The 22,903-nt window shown below is 39.7% G+C and overlaps 1 protein-coding gene across 1 annotated transcript in view; it reads right to left on the reverse strand.

Annotated features, from left to right (window-relative positions):
- Positions 1 to 22,903, reverse strand: part of Itga8 (integrin subunit alpha 8) — a 180,223-nt gene that overhangs the window by 43,367 nt on the left and 113,953 nt on the right. Inside the window, exons 21-24 of the mRNA XM_059263596.1 lie at positions 20,210 to 20,302; positions 15,183 to 15,262; positions 10,608 to 10,688; positions 2,659 to 2,764 (exon numbers count right to left, since the gene is read on the reverse strand). Coding sequence (XP_059119579.1) covers positions 2,659 to 2,764; positions 10,608 to 10,688; positions 15,183 to 15,262; positions 20,210 to 20,302 — 360 coding nt within the window. The remainder of the gene's footprint in view (positions 1 to 2,658; positions 2,765 to 10,607; positions 10,689 to 15,182; positions 15,263 to 20,209; positions 20,303 to 22,903) is intronic.

Consider the following 22,903-nt stretch of genomic DNA (forward strand, 5'->3'; position numbering starts at 1 on the left):
CCTTCATAGCCCTTTGTAATGGTTAGTGTCAATTGTCAGCTTGACAGAAGCTAGGATCACCTGAGACATGGGCCCATGGGGGATTATCTTGATCTTGCATTGATGTGGGAAGGCTCCTTTTTAATTGTAGGTGCGACTATTCCCCCTAGGCTGTATAAATGAAGGAGGTGGGCTGAGCATGCCCATAAGCATGCATTTCTCTCTGACTCCTGAGTGTAGATGCAATGTGACTAGCAGGCCTCCTGTTCCTGCCCACTGCCTGCTGCTATGTCTTTCCTACCATGATGGACTGTATTCCTCTGGAACTATAAGCTAAAACAGACCCTCTTCCCTTAGGTCACTGTTGTTAGTGTATTTTATAACAGCAATGGAAAAGTAACTGATACATTCTTGTCACTTGAGATGAAAGTCATATTCAGAAATAAAATGACTCCTAAAGACATTATGCTGTACCCATAGATCAGTATCTTACTCATCCATCATCGGAGAAGCTTCTTCCTGCAGTAGATAGGAACTAATACAGAGACCCACACCTGGATAATATGCAGAGAGTGAGAGACCTTGGAACACTCAATCCTAAATGGGATGTTTCCCCTTATCAATGCCCCCCCCCAGGATCAGAGGACACTGCAGAAGAGGAGGTAAAAAGATGATAAGAGCCAGAGGTGGTGGAGGACACCAAGGAAACAAGAGCTTCCAAACACAGCAGGATTGACACACACATGAACTCAGAGACTGTGGCAGCATGCACAATTTCTCCATGGGTCTTTGCCAGGGGGGATCCCAGCACTGAGAGAGGAAGTAGACATAAGCTCCCATCCCTATCCCTGAACCTACCTCCAACTGATAATCACTTGCAAATGAAAAATGAGTTTTCTCCAATGGAATCTCATTGGGTATTCAAACCACTCTTAAGGCCAGGTCCCACGCCCAGCAGTAGAAGGGCAACACATAATGAACTCAATGGTGTTTTGAGGTTCTTTGTCTCATAATGCTTTGTCAGGGCTTCCTCCCTCACCTTACAGGTCCTTTGAAAGTCATAACATATATATGTTATGGTTTTCGCTTTCATGTTTTTATGGACTTTCTGCATGTGCAAATGATATGTCCCTGTGCCTATGTGTGTTTCTTGAACTTTTTCTTTGGCTCTTATTTGCTCTATTTGTTTTTATTTTATCTAATTTTAATTATTATTATTATTATTATTATTATTATTATTATTATTATTATTATTATTTTAAATGCCCATTTGTATCCTAGAGAGAGAAAGAAAGGGTATGGATTTGAGTGTGTAGGGAAGTGGGGAGGATCGGGGAGGAGGGGAAACCATAATCAGAATATACTGTATTCAAATCTATTTTCAATTAAAAAACAGAAAGTCATATTCAGAACAATTGGTTCAGTGGCATGAAGGGACAGAGAATGAAGGAAAAAGGGATCTCAACCAGAAAGCTGATTGGAGCTTTACTTTTCTGAAATTCCATCCTGGGTCCCCTAAAAATGAATTACTAGATGGCTGATGGCATTAACTTTAAAGAAAAACCTAAATAACTACTAAATTAAGCTTCTGTTATATGTTTTTTTAATTAAATTTAAATGTTTTAGGCAACATGTCAATAAGTGATCCTACTATTAGCAGTTTAAGACTTTGTGTGGGAAAAGAACATCGGGCTCTTCCTGTGGGATGCTGTTGCCTTGGAAGATAGTTGACTAATCCATGGGGTATTCAGATCTCAGAATAAATGATTCATTTTCAATTTCAGTTACACAAATAAAAAAGTAAAATGATTCTATCATGTTATTGCCTCATAAGTTATATCTATCTTTTCTCACAATAATGAATAATTCATTGAGTATTATAATAGTACTTTATAGGTAATAACATTTAATTTATATATAGGTAAGTTCAAGGGTATCTGAAAATGTGAGAAGAAATACAATTAAAGGAGCGAGGTGTTTTTTTGATGCATAGGCTGTTCAAATATTGAATAGAAAACAAATAAAAATATTTTTAAAAGGTGACTTAATAAGATAAAATGTTTCAAGCCAGGTAACAGATCTCACCACTGAGGACTGAGTGTCTGTCTACAGTTATTCAACAGGGTTAGTTCTTCGAGAAAATCAACAAGATAGACAAGCCCTTATCCAGACTAACCAAAAGGCAGAGAGAGAGCATTAACAAATTAACAAAATCAGAAATGAAAAGGGAGATGTAACAACTGACAAAGAAGAAATCCAGAGAATCATCAGGTCATACTTCAAAACCCCGTTCTCCACAAAATTGGAAAATCTAAAAGAAATGGACAATTTTCTGGATAGGTACCTCATACCAAAGTTAAATCAAGACCAGATAAACAATTTAAATAGACCAATAACTCCTAAGGAAATGGAAACAGTCATTAAAAGCTCAGCAGTTAAGAGCATTGGCTACTCTTCCAGTGGACCTAAGTTCCATTCTCAGCACCCACAAGGCAGTTCACAACCATCTGTAACTCCAGTTCCAGAGGATCAGATGCCACCTTCTAGCTTCCACAAGCACCAGGCACACTTGCTGCACACACACACACACACACACACACACACACACACACACATACACACACAGGCAAACCCAAACACATACATTAATTAAATAATAATTAAAAAAGAAATAGCTACCTCATAAATATGCTCCACCAAAGGACCGACTTCCTCCTCTTTGTGGGGCTCCTCTTGTGGTTCCCAGTTGTGGATGGGCAGGACAATCTGCGGAGGGTGAGACACTCTGGAATGTGGAATATTAGGTTGATTACTGATGAGGGCCTACTAAGGATGTCTTCCTTGCATATTGATATGTACTTACAAAGGAAGCAAAGTGCTTTCCAGTTATCTGAGGATATGTCTGATACATGGTAAGATATTGATAGTAAGTCTTGGGGAAATTACTGAGTAATAGTGAAGACTCAAGCATTGTACATTCTTATTTACTGCTCTATAGTACAGTCACTGTTTTACAGTCTTATATATCTTAGACACTAGGGAGCAGAGGAGAGAGCATTCTTGAATGGACATGAACAGTTGAATACACACATGTACATTTATAAAGCCTGCTATCTATTCTTAAAAGTATGTGTATATGTCTCTAGGCATAGAGGTTATATAATCTCTGCCTTTACCCAGGGTAAGAAATGGTGTGTGTGTGTGTGTGTGTGTGTGTGTGTGTGTGTGTGTGTGTGTAAATATAACTAGGCTCCTGTGAGATGTATTCAATATCTAGTTGGGAAGAAATACAGTTTCTGGTTAAAGATGTCTGCCTAGAACAGTGGCCACTTTGTATATATTCCTTCTTTGTAGATTCCTTTGCCTCTTGTTCCTGCAGGGAGCAGAGCCAGACTCAGGGCCAGCTAGGATCAAGAATGACCAAAGCCTAGAGTTGACTTACAGACAGCTCATGGGACCAGAGAGGAAAAGCTAGGTGTTTCCATCATCTAAGCATGAAATTCACTTGACATTTCCAGTGTACACACAGACAAACTTCATGTGTGTATGTGTTCATGTGTGTGCATGTGTTCATATGTACTTCCCTCTCTTGGAGGAAGTGGAGGCCAGAGCTTGATGCTGAGATGTCCTCCTTGATTACTTCTCCACCTTATATTTGAGACAGGACAGCTCACTGAACTCTGCATTCGCTGTTTTGGCTACGCTGGGCTGGCCCAGCAGCAAGACCCTGGAATCCACCAATCTCTGCAGTTTTGTACTGGGGTTGCAGGGGTTTGCACAGCCACATGCAGCCTTTTCCACAGATTCGGAGGTTCCAAACTCAGGTCCTTTCTTGCACAGCAAGCAATTTACCTTGAGTTACTTCCCAGCCCCCCCAAGTAGAATGCTAAAAGACACCACTTTCTATAATTTTATTGGGGAAAATGCCTTTGAAAGAATCCTTCAATTTTTAGGTAAAATTAATTTCAACAGAACAAATCCTTACATGAGTCTCAAATGCTGCTTTAGGAATATTCAGTAATTACTGCAGCCTCTAGCAACTCAAACATTTCTTCTCTTCTAGACTGTTCCATCGATTAAAGGCTCATTTCTCTTTATTGTTGAATAATAGTCTATGGTGTGGTTTGTTTATCATTGACTGGAAACCATTTGGTTGTTTACAGTTTGGGACTATCACAAATAAATTTCTATAAACATTTATACAGAAGTTTCTGTGTAAACTTAAGTTTTCATTTTCTGGGAATAAATTTTTTTCTAGGATAAAGAACAATAGTTTTGATAAGTTGAAGTTTGTTTGCTGTCAGGAACTTAAAAACTAAGGATTGATAATACGATGTGAACTCTTTTTAAAAAATAATAGGACTTGCTGGGTGGTGGTGGCACCCGCCTTTAATCCCAGCACTTGGGAGGCAGAGGCAGGCGGATCTCTGTGAGTTCGAGGCCAGCCTAGGCTACAGAGGGAGTCACTGAAAAGGCGCCAAAGCTACACAGAGAAACCCTGCCTCAAAAAAAAAAATAGGACTTATCTTCAATTTCTATTAATTCCAAATAGCAAAGAACATCATTTATTGTCTTGAACAATGTTGACCCTACCTGCTATGGACAATACCCTATATAGGCTTTGGTTATTCATGGTTTTTCTCTTTTTAAGTTTTTCTTTCTTTTATTATTTACTTATTTTCGTGTGTGTGTGTGTGTGTGTGTGTGTGTGTGTGTGTGTGTGTGTGTTTGCCATGGTATACCTGTGGAGGTCAGAAGACATCTTGTATGAGTCAGTATTTTCTTCTACTTTTTTGGTTTTGATTCTGGGGATAACAGTTGGGTCCTTGGGCTCAGCAGCAAGTGCATTACTTGCTGTACCATCTTGTGGGCCCTGCTTCCTCTCTTGATACACTTTATCCTACTGGATTATTTTTAAAAGGCTGTGTATTTTGGTAATTCTTCATGAACCCAATATATATAGCGTTGCCACTGAAGGCTAAGCTTACTTAAAGGAGATCTGCATTAAATAAATCCTTTGTCCTAATGAATTGCATGCCAATTGGCTCAAAGACAGTGTTGATGCTATGTAGTATGGAGTCAGACGGAATAGTTCTAAGTACGTTCACCCACTCAAAAAACTCTACTTGACATTATTTTTAAACTATAAAAACAACAACAAATAAAATTGGGCTTAACATAGTACATGATAAAGTAGCTTAGAATAAACACCATTGACCAAAAATTAGATTTTTCCTAAAGGCTGAACATGGAAGATGTTCAACATAGCAACTATTTGTTCCTTGAAGAACTAAACATTGAAACCAATGTTTTAAAAGCATAATCAGAGGACAGTTTTGCTATGTGGTATGGCCAAAAAGGACTTTTACACTGTCAGAGAATAAATTGTGGTCAATTGTTGGACATTAAAATAGCAATTAAAACAACGGCATCCACACGAGAAGTCCAGTTTTAATTAGTTGTTTGGATTGCTGCCAAAAGAATAGAAATGTCCCTTTTCAATGTAACTAATGGCAGAAATACATGTGAAAACATTAATTCCATAAGATGAATGTGTGAGAATGAAGGCAGTTGCAGCCCTTCAACTGCCTTGGAATCACACATTTGAATATGAAAAACTCCCCAATTTATTTACAAAACAATTTAAATTTAGAAGTACAAAACAGCTCATATATATGGTATTATTATTATTATTGGTTTTATGAGACAGGGTTTCTCTGTATAGCCCTGGCTGTCCTGGAACTTGCTCTGTAGATCAGGCTGGCCTCAGACTCAGAGATCTATCTGCCTCTGCCTCTCAAGTGCTGGGATTAAAGCATGCACCACTATGCCTGGCTTGGTTTCTATAATTTTTGGTTAACAAAACTAAAATAAGCTACAGGGTATTTGGTGGTACAGATCTGTAATCCCAGATACTCACAGGCCTGTAATTCTAGCTACTCAAGAGAGTGAGGCAGCAGGACTGAAAGTTCAAAGGTTACAAGGTGAGTGAGTTCAAGTCCCACCTTGGAAACTTAGTGAATTCTGCCTCAAAAGAAATGGTAGAACATTACTCAGCATGCCCAAGGCTCTAGGTTCAATCCTAGCACTACGAAAAACCAAAACAAACACACCCAACCCAACCCAAATTAAAAGAAAAGACAGGGCTCTGAGATAAGCATAGGGAATGAGACAAGGGTTCAATCGTGAACACTAGTGGCAATTTCGAAAACACAGAAGACAGGAAAAATTAATGTATATTTTCTTCTCTGAGCTTTTAAAACAGCGGCTCCTTTCTTTGAGAAAGAGACAAGTGAATAAAACTAAAACTCAACAAAAATAAAACAATACTAGCTCCTAACTCCACATCACTGTACTTCAAGTATATGGTACTTGAGTCAGATGAATCAGAGAATCACAAAGCAAGTAAAAAAATATTTAGAACTGGGTTTCTGAGGAAACCCAGCATAGCAACAGTTTAGGATGTTGCTAAAGTCATTCTTTTTTCAAGCTTGTGTGTGCATCTGTGTGTGTGTGTGTGCACGCATGTGTGCATGAGTATGTATGTGTGTGTGTTGTGTGTGTACATGTGGGTATGAGTATGTATGTGTGTTTGTGCATGTGTGTGAATGAGTGGCGTAGGCTTGTGTATGTGTTCCTGTGTGTGTGTATGTATGTGGATCCCAGTGGTAACAGTAGTTGTCTTCGTCTATCATTCTCCAGCATGGTTTGTGATACGGGTCTCTGACTGAAACTGGAGCTCACTGATTGGGAGTTTTGGTCATAACATCTCCGTCAGCTTGGAGATGGAAATCACTTGGGTGAGCAGGCAATTAATCAATAATGCCTCTTTACAAAGGACTAATGAAACTCTGCCCCTGAGGGTCATGGCCGGTGGTATTCCCTGCATATTTGCTACACATCAGGACTGCGAAGTAGGAGTTCATACTCTCCAGACAAGGAAAAAGAGAAGCCAGTGTTTGGCACTTGTCCGGCTCCTTCCTTATATCCTTCTTCCTTTGATGACCTTAATCTGATTTGTTCCCAACAGTAACCTATTGCTGTGAGATTAAGAGCTTTGGATGGGATCTGTAAGCAGCTGGTAGAAATAATGGTGTTTGTTTTAATTTGCTTCCTATTGCTGTGATAAAACATTCTAACCAAAAACAACTTTGGGAAGGAAGGGATCGATTTCAGCATATAGTTTCAGGTACAAGTCTATCACTGAGGGAAGTCAGGGCAGGAACTCAAGAAGGAACTGAAGCAGAAACCATGATGGAGTGCTGTCAGCGGCCAGCTCACAGGGTTCTGCTCAGCTGTATTTCTTTTACAGCCCAGGCTACCTGTCTAGGGATGGTGTTGACATCTAGGAGGTCTAGGGAGGCTGGGCCCTCCCACATCAATCAATCAACCAGTCACAGACATGGCCACAAGCCAATTTGATTGTGGCAATTCTTCAGTAGAGGTTCCTCTCCCCAGGTGACAAGGTTGTGACAAGTTGACAATTAAAAACAAAACACAACAACAACAACAACAAAAAGTTAGAGCACTGTTCTTTTGGGGGATCCTTAACTTTGTAGTTGGCTAAATTTATGGGTATCCAGTTTGGAAAGTAAGAGGGAAAACTATTTTTGTTCACAGGCAACATGAATATGTAATTAAAAAATTTTAGGAAATCAACAAAATATTACTGCCACTTACAAGTTTGCCAAAACATGAGGATGTGTTCCTCCATTTCAAAACTTATCACGCCTGCTATATGCCAGAGCAAAACATCTGGGACTAGAACCTTACATTTGAACAAATGATTTGTTTAAAAAGTTCCAGTGTCAGGAAGGGGGTGAAACGGTGGGCTTTTCAACAAAAAGGCCAAGAAGAAACAGATATTCATGAGCAAAATGCACCTCAGGCCTAACCTCACACCAGTCACAAAGGTTGACTGAAAAGAAATCAAAAACCTAAACATAAAGCTTAACATTGGAGAAAGGAAAAGACACAGCTTGCTGTGACTTCAGGGAGACAACTATGACCCAGAGAGGACACAGAGCACACAAACCATAACAAAATCTGTTAATAGATTTTCATTCTTTAAACAACATTGCTAAGAAAACATAGAGAGCCACATACCTCACACAGGGAGAAATTATTTCAAGGCCAGATGTATGACAAGTATTTCCTACCCAGGACATGTGAGGGGGTTTTTACAACTCAGCAACAAGACAAACAATTCCATAATGAATGAACGGATGAAATATTGAAGTAAGTACTTCATGAGAAGAGGATAGACTAGTGGCCAACACACTGGAAGACATCTGCAGTATAACTAGTCATTAAGCATTGGACTCTAAAAACCACATTTATTATACCAGAATGTGTGTGTGTATGAGTGTATATCTCACATGCTGGCAGTGATGGGAAACATGGGACTCTCTTGCATTGCTCATGGGAATGCACAAAGCCCTTCAGCCCTTCTGTAAGGCAATTGGGCAAGCTCTTAAAACATGCAGTTACCATACAACTCAGTAGCTCCATTTGTGAAAACAAATGTCCCAACAAAGACTTGTATGTGAATACTCATAGCAGCTTTATTCTTAATTGGTACAAAATGAAGTAACCTATATGGTCACCAAATGGGGAATGAATCATTCATTGGGTGGCCATGCAATGGAATATTCTCAGCAATAACATGAAAGAGAGTACTGATATATATGCAAGAACATGGCTGTTTTTCAAATTCTTTATGCTAATCAGAAGCCGTGTTCATTCTGAATGAGTTCACTCTGTGACATTCTAGAAACAGCGACAAAAAAAAAAAAAATAGATCAAGATGCTAGGGCATGGTAGTGGGGGAAGGGCTGGCTACAAAGGATCCCAAAGGAATCATTATTTTCCGTGGTCTCCTGGTATTCTAACTCTACAAACTGGGCTCTCCAATGTGTGGATTTTACAACATGTAATTTATATCTCAAATTTGACTTTAGAAACAAACCGGAAATCCAGTAAGCTATGAAAAGATGTGTACAGGATGACTGACTGATAGCCTAATGTCCACATTCGTAGTCACAAGTGAATTCCTATGGGGCAGCTAGTGGTTGAAAGCGCCTAATGACCTGAGTTTGATCCCACATACTAGGAGAGAACCGAGTCCCACCAACTCTAATCAGAGCTCCACAGCACTTCTTGCAAGATAAGTGTTTAAAAATCTCTGTTAGTTAAAAAAAATAGTCAATTATTTTTGTTTCATATTTAGTACAAACGAGAACTTGAGTTTGCCTTGATGGGAAGAACGAAATTACAAAAGTGTAAAAAGTACCTCAGTTTCACTTAGGAATGGGGGAACTAAAGCTAGGTCTTCGGCCACACACTACTTCTCACCCACCCTGAGAGCTAGTTGATTATATAGTGAGTGGAAACTTTCACCCCGTTCTTCTGGGAGTGGGATTTGGTCAAAATAATTTTAAAATAATTTGGTGTCAGTCAGTAAAATGACTAGCACACTCTATCTGACCTTGAAATCCCACTTCTTAACATACTTCTTGCTACAATTCTTCCACACTACCAGAAGATGTGCATAAAAAGTTCTCAAAATTGGGGGTGTGGAGAAGAAAGCTCCAAACATTCATAGAATGGATGGGTTATGGCAGAATTTTACAACATAATACTCTTGTATCAATAAGCTGATGAATTACAAGCATAGGTGCTTAAAATGGCAAGTCTCACAAGCATTTAGGTACAGTAGCATGTATTAATAAGGTCATAGAACAAGGTTCAAAAGACTGTCTCATAGGAGGGTACCATCACCATTTTGGGGGATGAGCTCTGAGACATATTGACTGTAGTTATACTTCAGCTTTCAGTGTTTTCTAGCTATGTGGCCATAACCCCCTGACTTGTACATTGAGAGGATCAGCAAAGTGAAATGACTTTACATGCAGAGATCCACAGTTGTCAGCCTGGAAGAGTGAGCACCAGTTAAGACCTGTGGGAAAGGAAGGCAGGCAGAATCCTAGAGCCCGAGGATAACTGGGTTTAAAATACCAGTTGAGACTTTTAGTATGTTATTGATCGGAAAAAAGCAGAATTCCAGTAACAAAATCAATAAAACCTGCCTATGTATAAGAAAAAAACTTATATAGTCCAATTTCCCTCTCTGCCAAGCATGGTTTCCCAGCTGAGAGTCATTCAAAGACTTCCCTTGACCTTCCTCCTCCTCTCTTCCATTATTGGCCCCTTCTTCAAAGAATGGGATGGATGGAAAGAACAGGATACAGAATGCAAAGCCATTGACCCTCACATCTAAGCTCGCAGTTTATTAATCTCACGATGAGATGAGGCAAGGTTAAATGGCCGCCATGTTAGTAATTACAGTAAGAGTGAGGATTTTCTTCCAGACAATCATACATCTAGCTATTTAGTTTCTCATTAGTGGTATTTCTAGTTTGGTTACTAAAGTCTTGGTCTGGGTAATTAAGTGACCTCTTGTTTTGCTATCCTTAGACTTAATTATTATACAGGGTTTATTTTGCTGATGGTCTAATGCTGAGTAGGAAGGATGAAAGCCAGTCACATGAATCTTGCACATAGTTTTGTCTAGTACTTCATTTTAAGTCTTTACATACAAAAGCTAAACTTAATGGTTTACCACTTACCCTCTTATTTCCACTTGAGCAACAGCAGTGATGTTGATTTGCAGACTCACAAAATTGCTGTCTGGATTGTCCTTGTTGGAGCTAAAACACAGCGACAACACAATTTCAGTATACTTTCTCACCATCATGAGAAACATTCTGTACATCACAAGAGCAAACCACATTTCCAACTTTATCACTTGGAAAAACAATGGTATTTATTCTACAAAATCATAACCATTTGTCCAGGGAGATGCTAAGAGCTTTGGGGATCCATAGAAACCAATCAGCTGTCCCTGGGGTGATGCCTCATTTGGAAGCACAATGGAGATGGGAAAAAAGCTAATACTTTTTAGTTAGAATAAACCAAAGGGGCACTGAACTGCGTTTGTGTTCCTGCTTCTCCCTCAGAGAAATTCTTTCACTTCCCTACACATCATGCTCAGTGCCATTCAGATAGGAAATGACAGCTCAGTCAACCCCAGATTTTCCATGCTAATAAAGTGGAGACCTGGCATAAACGATCCAGAGCAGCACATAACCGAGAAAGCTTTTGGGTTTGGCTGTATAACATGCCACATCATACATTGTTTTGTCAGCAATTTTATCTTCCTTATGGTTTATTTCTTAAGTTAACATATGTTAATATTAATATATAAAGTAAGTGTTTACAGTCATTTCATATTCATAGGCTGCCCATGGCAAGGATTAAGGGGGATTAAAAGCCCAGTTACGGCACGGAGAGGCACAAGAAAGCTGTGTATTGAGTAAGCATGCAGTTCAGAGCACGTGGGTGCTTGGGAAATGCTTCAAGAGTCTTAAGAGGGGATGAGTTTCATAATTCCTCTTTGAATGTGGCAGAAAAATTTAAGTTTGCCATTTTTCCCTCAAGCAAAGCTAATTAATTATCAATTAGGAAATTGAACTTTGTAAAAAGAATACATGGTAAGCAGTCAGGGCTTCTAAGAAAAATTAAATAGAATTCCCAAGAGACTCAAGCAGTGTCTGGTCCTTGGATGCAGCTCCACCCACACCTCATGCCCCTTTGTGCTTTCATCGGAGTCAGAGATGGAACTATCACTTCGGGTGGTGGCTAGGGCCAGGTTTGTAAGAAGAGAAAGCCTGCCCTGTGGTCCTCATGAGTTCCGCTTAGACTCAGTGGGCAAGCTTCGCTCTCACTGTGAAGATGGCAATGGGGTAGGTTTGTATTGGTGTTCTGATGCTTTCCCAGCGAGGGCTTGGGAAAAGAGTGGATAAAATTCTGCTTCCAACCGGTGAAGACAGGCTCATTTCCAAAATGCCTTTGAGAAGTCCTGGTCGGTGGTATTTGTTGATAAGGCAACTGAAACTGCAAACACTGGTAAAGACATGAACTGGCTGATGTCAGGCTCATTCCCTGAAGGGGACTTAACCCTGCTAGGCTTGTGAAGGAATCTATAGGGACTTCTACCTCCAAGTGAAAGGCTCATCTCCAGCCACTAATTTCACTATTGCTACATCTCGGGGGAAGTGCTCCCCCCCACCCCCACCCCCGCCTTTTAGAAGAAAGCATACAAAAATTCAATTACTGAAAATTGTCTTTGAACTTGAGTTTAATTTGAGGCTGTGAGAGGATATTTTGATTTTTAACTACATTTATTTATTTATTCATTTATATGTGTGTATGGGCCACAGCATGGGAATGGAGGTCAGAGAACAACAACTCTAGGAGTTGTTCTCTTCTTTAAAACCAAGTGGGTCCTGGGAAACCAAACTTGGTCATCAGGCTTGGCAACAAGTATCGTTATCTGTTCAGCCATCTCCCCTGGCCATCTCCTTTGAGATTTAGCAAGAGCAATGGCTGACATTGCTCAGTCCCTGATTGTTTAATAAGCATTGCTCCTTCACAGTATTCCAGGGTGGGACACTTGCTTTGTACTGTGGTGACGCTGACAAGGTTCCCAGTAAGGAAGGATCCGGCTTGATATATAACTCAGATGCTTCCTTGACATCTTTCCTGGAAGGAAACTTCCCTCCCTGATACCATAGCTACATGCAAACAAGCAATCCATCACCGCCAGGGACCCTGGGCTATTTATACCAGCCTCCTAGCTCCATATAAAGAATGACTATAACCTATGTCACATAAAAGGGACGTTGTTTTTCTCTTTATTAGCTCAATGCCGTTTTCTATTGTCTCCTGTTTCATAATATTCCTTCTATATTTTCTGGCCTTTGGAATGCCAGTGAAGATATTATAAATACCATTTAACTATTACTGAGAAAGCAACTTCAAAGATGCTCACAAAGATGTGTGTGTATGTGGAACTGTGTCCTGTGGTTCAGGGCGGAGAGCAAGTCCCTTGTACAGAGACAGGGCTTCGAGAGACCATTTCATGTCAATATTTGGTACCAGGAAATACTTTAAGTGGATTAATGTATAAAGCCAACTTACCTTCTGACTTTAACATGTACAAAAGGGCACTCATTGTGGACCATGGTAATCAATACATGATTACAGAGTACAGACTGTGGAACATTGGATTAATTTATTTTTTGTTAATTTATTTAACTTGAATGCAATGCTACCTCTGTGAATCCTTATATCTTTGGAGTTAGCCAGCAAAGCATACAGATCAACACCTTCAAATACTTTAGTATTTGTTATGAAGGTGTCCTCAAATTTTTTTATTTCCCAAATATGATGGGAATTTGATCCCTGATGCATATCCTAGATTTTCTGCATTTTTATAATTTTCAAAAGAATATTACAATTGTCTTGAGCAGAAATGGAATATGATCATGACTTGTTTTTAGAGGAATGTGAATGTTAACCATGTGATCATTTCTGATTCTACCATACTCAACTCTTTATCAATGAATTCATTTTTATAAGAGCAGTGTCTTTCCTCAAGTGAGAAATAGCTTTATGCCTGTAACACAAGGCTTTGTATGCATGAAGGACCAATGACATCAACGATGATGGGCAGAAACAGAAGCCTCAGTTTCTGTCTAAGGTGATGTCAGTGCCTTCACTTTAAGGTTTAAAACTTGGTACTATGCATTCACAGGATTTTAAATATGAGAGAACTGGGGGCCATGCGAACCTTTGGGGAAGTATATGTTGTGGTGGGTGTGAAGACTTGGCTTAATAACCTTTAGATAAAATGAATTACTGCAGGAGAATCAATTCTGTTTTCATCTCATGACTAATGCAAGTAAAATTTTAAAGTCCTAAAATTTACCAGAAAAAGACTTACATTCAAGAAGATGAGAAGCTAATTAAGCTAATTACAGTCAAGAAGCTAATTAAGGTAAGAAGGGAGGCTCTAGGCCATTTCGAAGACTTCCTATCCCTAGAAAGCTGGATCAAAGCTTTGGGTGGTGGTGGGGAGATGGAGATAGATTTAATACATTATACTCTTATCCTAAGATTTTTCTCAAACCTTTAGTTGATGCGGCTATTAAGAAAGTATTCAACCACATGGAGTAATTACAAAATTTGTTATATACTCTAATATTCCTTTGTCTTATAAGATATTAAGGTAAATTACATAGTATTTGACAACCAAGTAATAGACACCAACTTTACAGTCATTTGCATGACTACAGCAAGGGTTCCACATGCTAGGCAAAGTATAAACAATAAAAAGTGTCCATGTGCCATCTATATCAGTGTTTTTAAAGCTTTTTAAATGCTTGACTGCAAAAAAAAATAGTCCATTTGGCAGGGCATCTTGTTAGGTCTATATTTCTCAATGAGGAATGTTTCATGTACAGGACAATTATTCTGTATTATATATTAATTATATTGTATCACATCCATTCCATCCCCTTTCCTTTTCTTTCAATATGAGTCTAGAACCATTCAATTGATTCCATTACAATGGGCTGAAGTTTGAATCTGGGAAGCCCCGACTTGCCTGCTTCATTTCTCTGTAGGTCTTCCTGCTCATGAAATATTTCTGGCCACAAAGGAGTAAACAGAATAGACAATGAAAGGGCAAGGTTGTGGCAAGATCCATGGACAGGTCATCTACAAGACAGGTAGGCAACTGTCTGCATAGCTCAGAGTTGCTAGAGAAGGGCCTGGTCCCGGCACAGTGGTAGGTCATGTTGACCTGTCACAGAACTGCCACTCACACCATCCAGAGTCTGAGTCCTTCTTGAACATTTAGGAGATGGCAAGATTTCACTTGCAAGATCTGTTTTTTTCCCATGTTTCCCCCAGGAATTATCTGACTGCCTGCTGAGTACAGAGTAAGGTTAGGTTTAGTGCCTAACTCTATGAAGTATAGTATAATACTGTCCTGTACAGTATAGTACAAGAGTTCTGTGTCCAGAAGGAGGAAAAGTGGAGATGAATCAACAGGGGTGGGGAGCTGCTCAAGATAAAATCTGACTATTTTACACCCTGGCCTTAATCTCCTTCAAAATGCAAAAGAAAAAAAAAGCTGAAATGATTGAGAATGGTAAAGAAGAATGGGGTGGTGAGATCTAAATTGTAATTCTAGTAGAACTTCTAATGTGCAGGTGCTTGGCAACAAGGCATATATGTCACCATGCATCTGTTTATTCATGAGTGTTGTCAACAAAGTAAGCATTTCGAAGTCCAACCTTCTGACTTGGAGATCGAAGTTAATGCTTGTATTTGTTTTCTCGAGACGAGGAACAGCAAATCGGAGGCCCAGAGAAAACTAAAAGCAAAACACAACATACATGAGACACAAGGGTATTCACAGGAGGACCCTATACACAGTGTGACAGTCTCCCCTTAGTTATCCCTCCACCCCTACTCCAACCACCATCACAGCCTTCTATCTCCTCCTCCAGATATCTGGGAGATAAGAGGAAATCTGCAAGGAGACCACACGGCCCAGAAGACTCAGTCCAACACACACCTAGGCTCTGTCTAATTAGCCTTGTGCCCCTCTTCTGCCACCTCTCTGATGCAAAACTTCTAACGACACAAATATATAAGATTTATAGAACTGCGGTGCTTCTGTGTGGTGGATGTGGGAGTAGTTGTAGAGATCGCAGCTGTGATGCCAATGCAGTAATGCAGGTGATACTTCTAATATAAAGATGCTCAACCAAGAATGAAGGTTGCAGAGTTCTGTGTGCCGTGTATGTTAGCTGTGGCTTGGAAAGTCCACACAAGCAAAATTACTATATGTTTAAGAACAGTGCACGTGTGCTTTAAGGAAATATTCCAGGAGAATATTATAGTCAGTTTGGGGTTATGGTTGTCTGGATTCCTTTGTCCTCTTTTATTTTCCAAATTGTAAAAAGTGCTCTTAATAATCTTGTGTCCTGAAAACAGGTTTTTAAATGGGGGAAAAGGAAGCCCAGGGGGAATCTGGGCGAGGAAGTGAAGATGATAACTAACATATGCACAATGACACCATCTGTATACACGATGGTGCTACATGGTCGTCCAAACACTGTTCTATGCCCTGTTTGCCTTATCTCAGGGAACCACAAACTCTCTTAGGTAGGACAGTTATGTTGACATCCTCCGATCCAGTAGCTATCTGAGGATTAGAGTGACCGAGGACCGTGCTCCAAGTATAGAACAAATAAAGGGCAGGACTGGAATTCCAATCTCTGGAAGGCACATTCCAGAAACAGTCCTCACAGCTATTTTGCTGTTAGAATAGAGCCAGCAGCAACAACAACAACAACAACAAAAAACAATGTTACTCAAATCAGCAGCAATGATGTACAATCATTTATTGTAACTCCTCCTTCCCATGGTCCTTACCTGATGTGTTTGGGATATATGCATGCACATATATGTTTGTGTGTGTATGCACATATATGTGCAGGTACATGTGCATGTATATGTGGAAGCCAGAGGTTGACACTGGACTTCTCTTTCTATAGCGCCCTACCTCATCACCTCATTTTTATTTCTGTTTTAGTTTGACATGATCTCTCACTGAACCTGGAGCCCCAGGGATCTTTCTGTGTTTGTCTCGCCAGCACTTGGTTTCCAGCTTGGCCCCAAAGCACCTGGCTGGGGAGAGCACACGAGTCTTGATTATAAAGGATGTGCAACCCTTTATGCCCCAGTGAGGAACTACTTTACAATTTCAAACATATCTATTTTTCTGTTGGACCTCAGCATATGCTCTTTTCTCTTCTTTGAAAGATTTTTGTTTTTACTTTGTCTTCTTTTCCTACTTCAAGAGCTTCTGAAAACTGAGGCTTTGTAACTCAGGATAAGAGAGGTAAGGAACTGGCTGCTGCCATGGCCTAAGACAGGTACTATTTCCTTCCTTATCCTCTGTCTCCATTATTATTCTTTTCTTACACAGCCTACAATGTTGCTAATATCAAGTGTCCTGTTACATGGTAATAATGTGCTTCCATATTATCTTATTAGGTGTTTACCAAATAGGCTTATGGTGGTACATCAAGAAGGGTGTGATAAAAGTAGTTGAAAGAATGGGAGTGTGTCCTTGTGTACAGGTGCAGCATATTGTGATGAAGGCTGCCTGAGGTTGCTCCTCATTACAGAACAATCCATATGAAGTGAAGACAGACTAAGACCTGACAATTTCCTATTGGTAAGCATCCCAGGCAGGGGATGGAGAGAGGATGACTCAGTGGTTAATGAGCCCTTGCTGCTCATTCTTTTCTGGTCCCCGTGAGCAATTCCACACATGTGGCGCATACTTTCTCACATATAACCATACACATAAATAAATAAAATAAAATTTCAAAAAAGTCATTATATATTAACTAAAATATGCATGACAAAATATTAACTAAAATATTTTTGGCCTATCTGTCTTTCTTTTTTTTGGGAGAAATTTGCAAGTTATAAACTTTATCAGCATATGAAAACTATTTTATATCACCAACAACTACATGTAAACAACTTTTCTCTTTAAAAATCAGAATTATCAGAATTCAGACTTCCGATTACCAAGTTGACAAGTTTAAATTAAAACTGAAAGTCACTTGAAAACTTTTTGTTTTAAATATTGGGCCTGGGATAATTATTCCTGGTGATTTATTTATTTGAATCTTTTTAAATACCAAGACTGCATTTCCATCTGCAATTTGCTCCACTCCATGGACAGAGAGTGTTTTTAAAAATACAAAATGAAGAAGTGAGTGAATCAACATGTTTTATACCAAAACAGAATGCAATAAAATTCGATGTGTTTGAGGGCATTAAGGGGCAAGATAAGAAACCAATTAGCTTTCTTCTACTAGGGACCCAGAGATAAATGAATCTAAACAATTTACTTCCCTGCTTTCTCAAGATTATTTGCTGGTAAAATGGATTGATAGCCTCTCACATAAACACTTCCACGGTTCAGACCACACTGCCGTTTCTACCCTTTTCTCGGTGTGGCACTGGTGGGCAGCTTTTAGTCTAGTTTTAGTCACAGTTATTGGTACCTTAGACTGTCTGCAGTCTAGATTTAACACTCTCAGTATGAAGGAGAATGAGGGACCCTATTTATAGACACTGACGTTGACACCCTCATGTCCAACTAGTTTCTTCTTGTCTTTTAGGTAAATATCTTCATATTACATCGAGTAGTTGGATTTATTTCCTTGCAAACTAGCAAAAACAATTGCTAGTTTCTAACTAAAAGGATTATAATGGACAAATGTCCCATTCTGTCTGTCATATCTTCTTTTTAATATCCATCTGGTGTTCACTAGTTTTCATTCAAGTACTTTCTACAGTGTTAAAAGACCAGATAGAACTTGGGCTTTGTGGTCAGGCCTGGTTGGAATCTTGGTTCTGTCTTTCATCATCGGTGTGACTGAAGGCAGCATGTTTGACTTTTCCAGGCCAGAGTGTCCTTGTCTAGAAAATCAGTGAGATGCAGTAAGATAACATTAAAGGAGTTATTCTCTAGTGACAGCCTTAGAACTCAGAGGCCATTCAGTCCATGAGAACTAATAGTAATCTGTTACAGGGATTTGACGTGCACTAAACTAGTTAAGTTAATGAATTAATTTTTTATACAAGAAGTAAATTTACATGATTCCAGCTAGCCACATTTTTTAAATACCCAAGACCAGTGCAATACAATAGTGTAAAGGGGTAAAACTATTATTTGAATGTACGCTGTCCTGGAGTGAAAACTGGGAAGAGGTATTATTTAAGAAGAAGTTGCAGATATGCAGTTAAGTTTGTGAAACACTGAGATAAAGATTGATTTGCTAGAAGACTTATCAGCACCTTTGAAATATAATCTGAGCCCTCCCCAGGGATGTGCAGGACAGGTAGCAGTGAGCCCAGAGCCCCCTTTAAAGGATGGCCAAGGGGCATCACTGTTTAGAGTCCACCCGGGAGTGTCCCCATGAAAACCTATGCAATCGTAAATTTTTACAAAGTTTTTTTCAAACAGAACATTTCGCTAATGATAGAAATATCTAATTTTAAATAGAGGATTATGTAAGTTCCCTTTATGGTGATTTAATTGTGTAACTTTTTCAGATTTCAGAATTTGTTGCCTGGCTTCAAAATTGCCACTGTTATATTGATTATGAGGTGTTGTTGAACAGTTAAACTGTAGTTGGATAAAATAACTTTCTTGCCTACATGTTATCCTGAGGCAAGGCCTATTTTCTCACAAGATCATTACTCGGCTTATCTTCCCTTCACTACGATGATCTTTGTATTATCTTTCAAATCTATTTCAAATTGATTGATTGGTTTCTCTCTGTGTGTGTGTGTACACATGCATGCACACACGCGTGTTTGTACACACGCATGTCACATGTGTTTGGGTGTTCATGGAGGACAGAAGATGGTGTTGGACCCACTGGAGCTACAGTTATAATTGGTTGTGAGCTACCCCATGGGGTGCTGGAAACGGACCTCTAATCCCCTGGAAGAAAGCAGCATTCTTACTGCTGGGCCTTCTCTCTACCCCTATTTTCAAACACATACTCTGGTTTGTAAAAATCATTTACAAACCAGAGCGTAACTATTTTTAACATGAAAATAGTATAATATTCATCTGGGTGGCATATTAGAAAAGAGTTTTCTTTGCTAAGGTTTTAAAATTATCCTCTACCTACTATGGACAGAGTGTCATACAGCACAGGCTGGCCTTGAACTCATGGTAGCTTGGGGGTGATCTTGGATTTCTGCTCCTCTTTCCATCAACTCTTGAGTGCTGGCATTACAGGCATGTGACTGCATTCTGGTTGGTTTACACGGTACTGGGGATGGAACCCCAGGTCTTTGTGTGTGCTAGGCAGGCGTGCTACCAGATAAGCTACATTCTTAGCCCTCCAAAGCAGCTTATTTTCCAGCTTTTTAACTGAACGTTGTAGTTTTAAAATAAAATCGATATTAGAATTAAAAGAAAATAATCAAAGGCAAAAAAGTCTGAGGCGCACATTTTGCCACCGACTTGCTGTGACTACAAGATGTGATGTGTGACATCTACAGAGAAAGTATGTGAAAGCATAGGTCCTTTTGTGGTTTTGACCTGCCATTATCACTCCACCTAGGTTAACATGCTAAATCCCTCTATGCCGGTAATTTCCTGGGCAATCTGTTTTAGCTGCTGTTTGCTGGGTGCTAATTGGGGAGTTTTCCACTAGTCCTCTATAAAATTCAATTAGTCAGAGATCAGTAAGGAATGCTGGTATCCTCTTACATTTGTTCCAGTCACCATCGGGTTCCCAAGGTCACACACCACCATCCTGGTCACGTTTTCCATCTTGTACTCGCAGCTCAGTGGCCTCAGTCCCTACAACAGGAAAAGAACACCATTGTGGAGTTCAGGGGCAGAATGAATTCCATCCTGTTGCATGCAATGTGGGAGGCCTCAGAGCTCCCCTTGATTTCAAACACCTGTGTGGGTCATGCACAAAGTTAATCCAGTCGGGTACCTTTGACTCAAGGGCAAAAACCAGAGGAAAAAGTACAACTTAAACTTTAGGGGAAATTGTGTAAACACACGTTTTGTTGAGGAATAAGAGGTTCCAACAGTATTTATGTGGACATTTTGTACTTTGACTAATCTTAATGTTAAACTTAGAACAGTAAGATGAAAAAGTGACCAAATATTAGCAAACAGATTCATTCCTTATATTACTACCACAAAAGTGAAACTATGGGATGCACACAGTTGTTATGTCTCCATGGCCATCTGTAGGGGAATTGCCTGGAACCCAGTTTTCTACACATCACAGAGGAAGTTTAAGGTGACCCCTTTGTTAGATCTTATATGTCAGATCCTTCAAATCTTTAAGATGTAATTTAAAAAGTTAAGTTTTTAGGTTAGCATACAAAGGGATGAGTTTTGTTATGGTGTTTATTTTTTTAAAAAATATTTTATTTGTGTGTGTGTGTGTGTGTGTGTGTGTGTGTGTGTAAGCACACATTTGTTTAGGTGACTTTGAAGGCCAGAAGAGGGTATTGGGTCCCTGGATTTGGAGTTACAGGCATGACACCATTGAATTCTCTCTCAGCCCCTACTGGGGAATTTTTATATCTATTTGCTATACATACATTGCTTCAATAGTCCCCATCTGTACTGGACCCTGTGTCCTCTGCTTAATGTTTATGATTTGTGTTTAACTGGTTCTTCCTGTCTATGCCCCTCTCTCTGCACCCCATCTGGATTAGAATTTGTGAATACTCCAGCTTGAGGAGGTTCTTTTTCTTATCTGGGTAACTCTCATGGTTGGGCAGTTGACAACAGGGCACAGAGAGCATTCTTTGCAGCCTTTGTCCCTCCTAGTTGGGTGGAAATCCACCTTTACTCTCCATCCCAATTCTCTTTCCATCTTTCAAAACCTGATGGTGTATTTGACAACTTCTTGGGTTTTTTTGTTTGTTTGTTTTTTGTTTTTGTTTTTGTTTTTGTTTTTGTTTTTCGAGACAGGGTTTCTCTGCGTAGCTTTGGAGCCTGTCCTGGAACTCACTGTGTAGCCCAGGCTGGCCTCGAACTCACAGAGATCCGCCTGCCTATGCCTCCCGAGTGCTGGGATTAAAGGCGTGTGCCGCCGTCACCACCGCCGCCGCCTGACAACTTTTTACATAACTCCATCACTTCACTCTAAGTCATTCTATGCCATCAAATTGTGGCCTGCCACCTTCATCCCCTAAGATGATATATGGATGGCTTTCATGATGAAGCACCCTTTGGGGAACTTCTAGGAAGTCAGTAGATGAAGGTTTCGACTGTGATGATCACTCACTCATCTGCTAGGGCTGTTGGGATTTTACGTAAGGAAACAATATGAGGTTTTCAAGGAAAAGCTTTAGAAATGTTTCCCTATTCCTTTCAACTTTATACACCATCAGGTTTTGAAAGATGGAGAGAGAATTGGGATGGAGAGTGAAGGTGGATTTTCACCAACCCTCACCAAAACAAAGGAAAACAAAACAAAACAAAACAGCTCTAGTCTCTACATGAGGAACTCCGTAATCGATGCATTTGAGACTGTAAGCATTAGGAAGGCAGGGCTCTGGACACTGACCCCATCTCGGTGTCTGGAGCAGAGTTTGCACAAAGCACAGAGCAGAGCAGAAGCAGCTCACACATCGTCTCCTAAGAAGTGACTATAAGGAGGTGCCCACTCTGGGCATCACCCAGGTAGACATGCACAGCCTGATTAGTGGGTAAGAGCGGAGTGGCTGGTACTTGGCTGAACTCCATTTAACACAAGTTCTTTACAAATAGTCGACAGAGGTCATGGGGGTAGCTGTCACAAAGGAGCTAAAAGGCATCTTTCCAAAGCTGGTAATTTCTTTACTCAAAGGTAGGTTTATTGGGTATTCGTCTTTAGAACTCGTAACTAAGAGTAACCAAACAGAGATGTTTTACACTGAGATTATTAATGATGAAAGCAAAACAAAATTGAAAAGCTTTTGGAAGTATCTATGTTCCCCCTTGGCTGTAACACAGAGATTTAGTTTCTTTAGTTAATATGTTTGACTTGCTTGAAGGTGAAAGGTCACATGCACTTTTTAAAATTTTATTTTTAAATTAAAAATATTTATTTTATTTTATGTGTTATGAGTATGTTGCCTGTATGTATGTATGTGTCTTGCTTTCCTGGTGCCCAAAGAAGCCAGAAGAAGCCACTGGATCCCCTGGAACTGGAGTTATGGTTAGTTTCAAGTTAACATATGGGTGCTAGGAACCAAACCTAGTTCCTCAGCAAGAGCAACAAGTGCTCTTAACTGCTCAGCCATCTTGCCAGTCCCAGCATGTATATTTTCCTAGCTCTCTACAAATAGTTCTTTGACATCAATTGAAACATTTTTCCTGGGGTTGGGGATTTAGCTCAGTGGTAGAGCGCTGGGTTTGGTCCTTAGCTCCAGAAAAAAAAAAAAAGAA

This window comes from Peromyscus eremicus, chromosome 5, assembly GCF_949786415.1.
Source record: "Peromyscus eremicus chromosome 5, PerEre_H2_v1, whole genome shotgun sequence".
NCBI lineage: Eukaryota > Metazoa > Chordata > Mammalia > Rodentia > Cricetidae > Peromyscus > Peromyscus eremicus.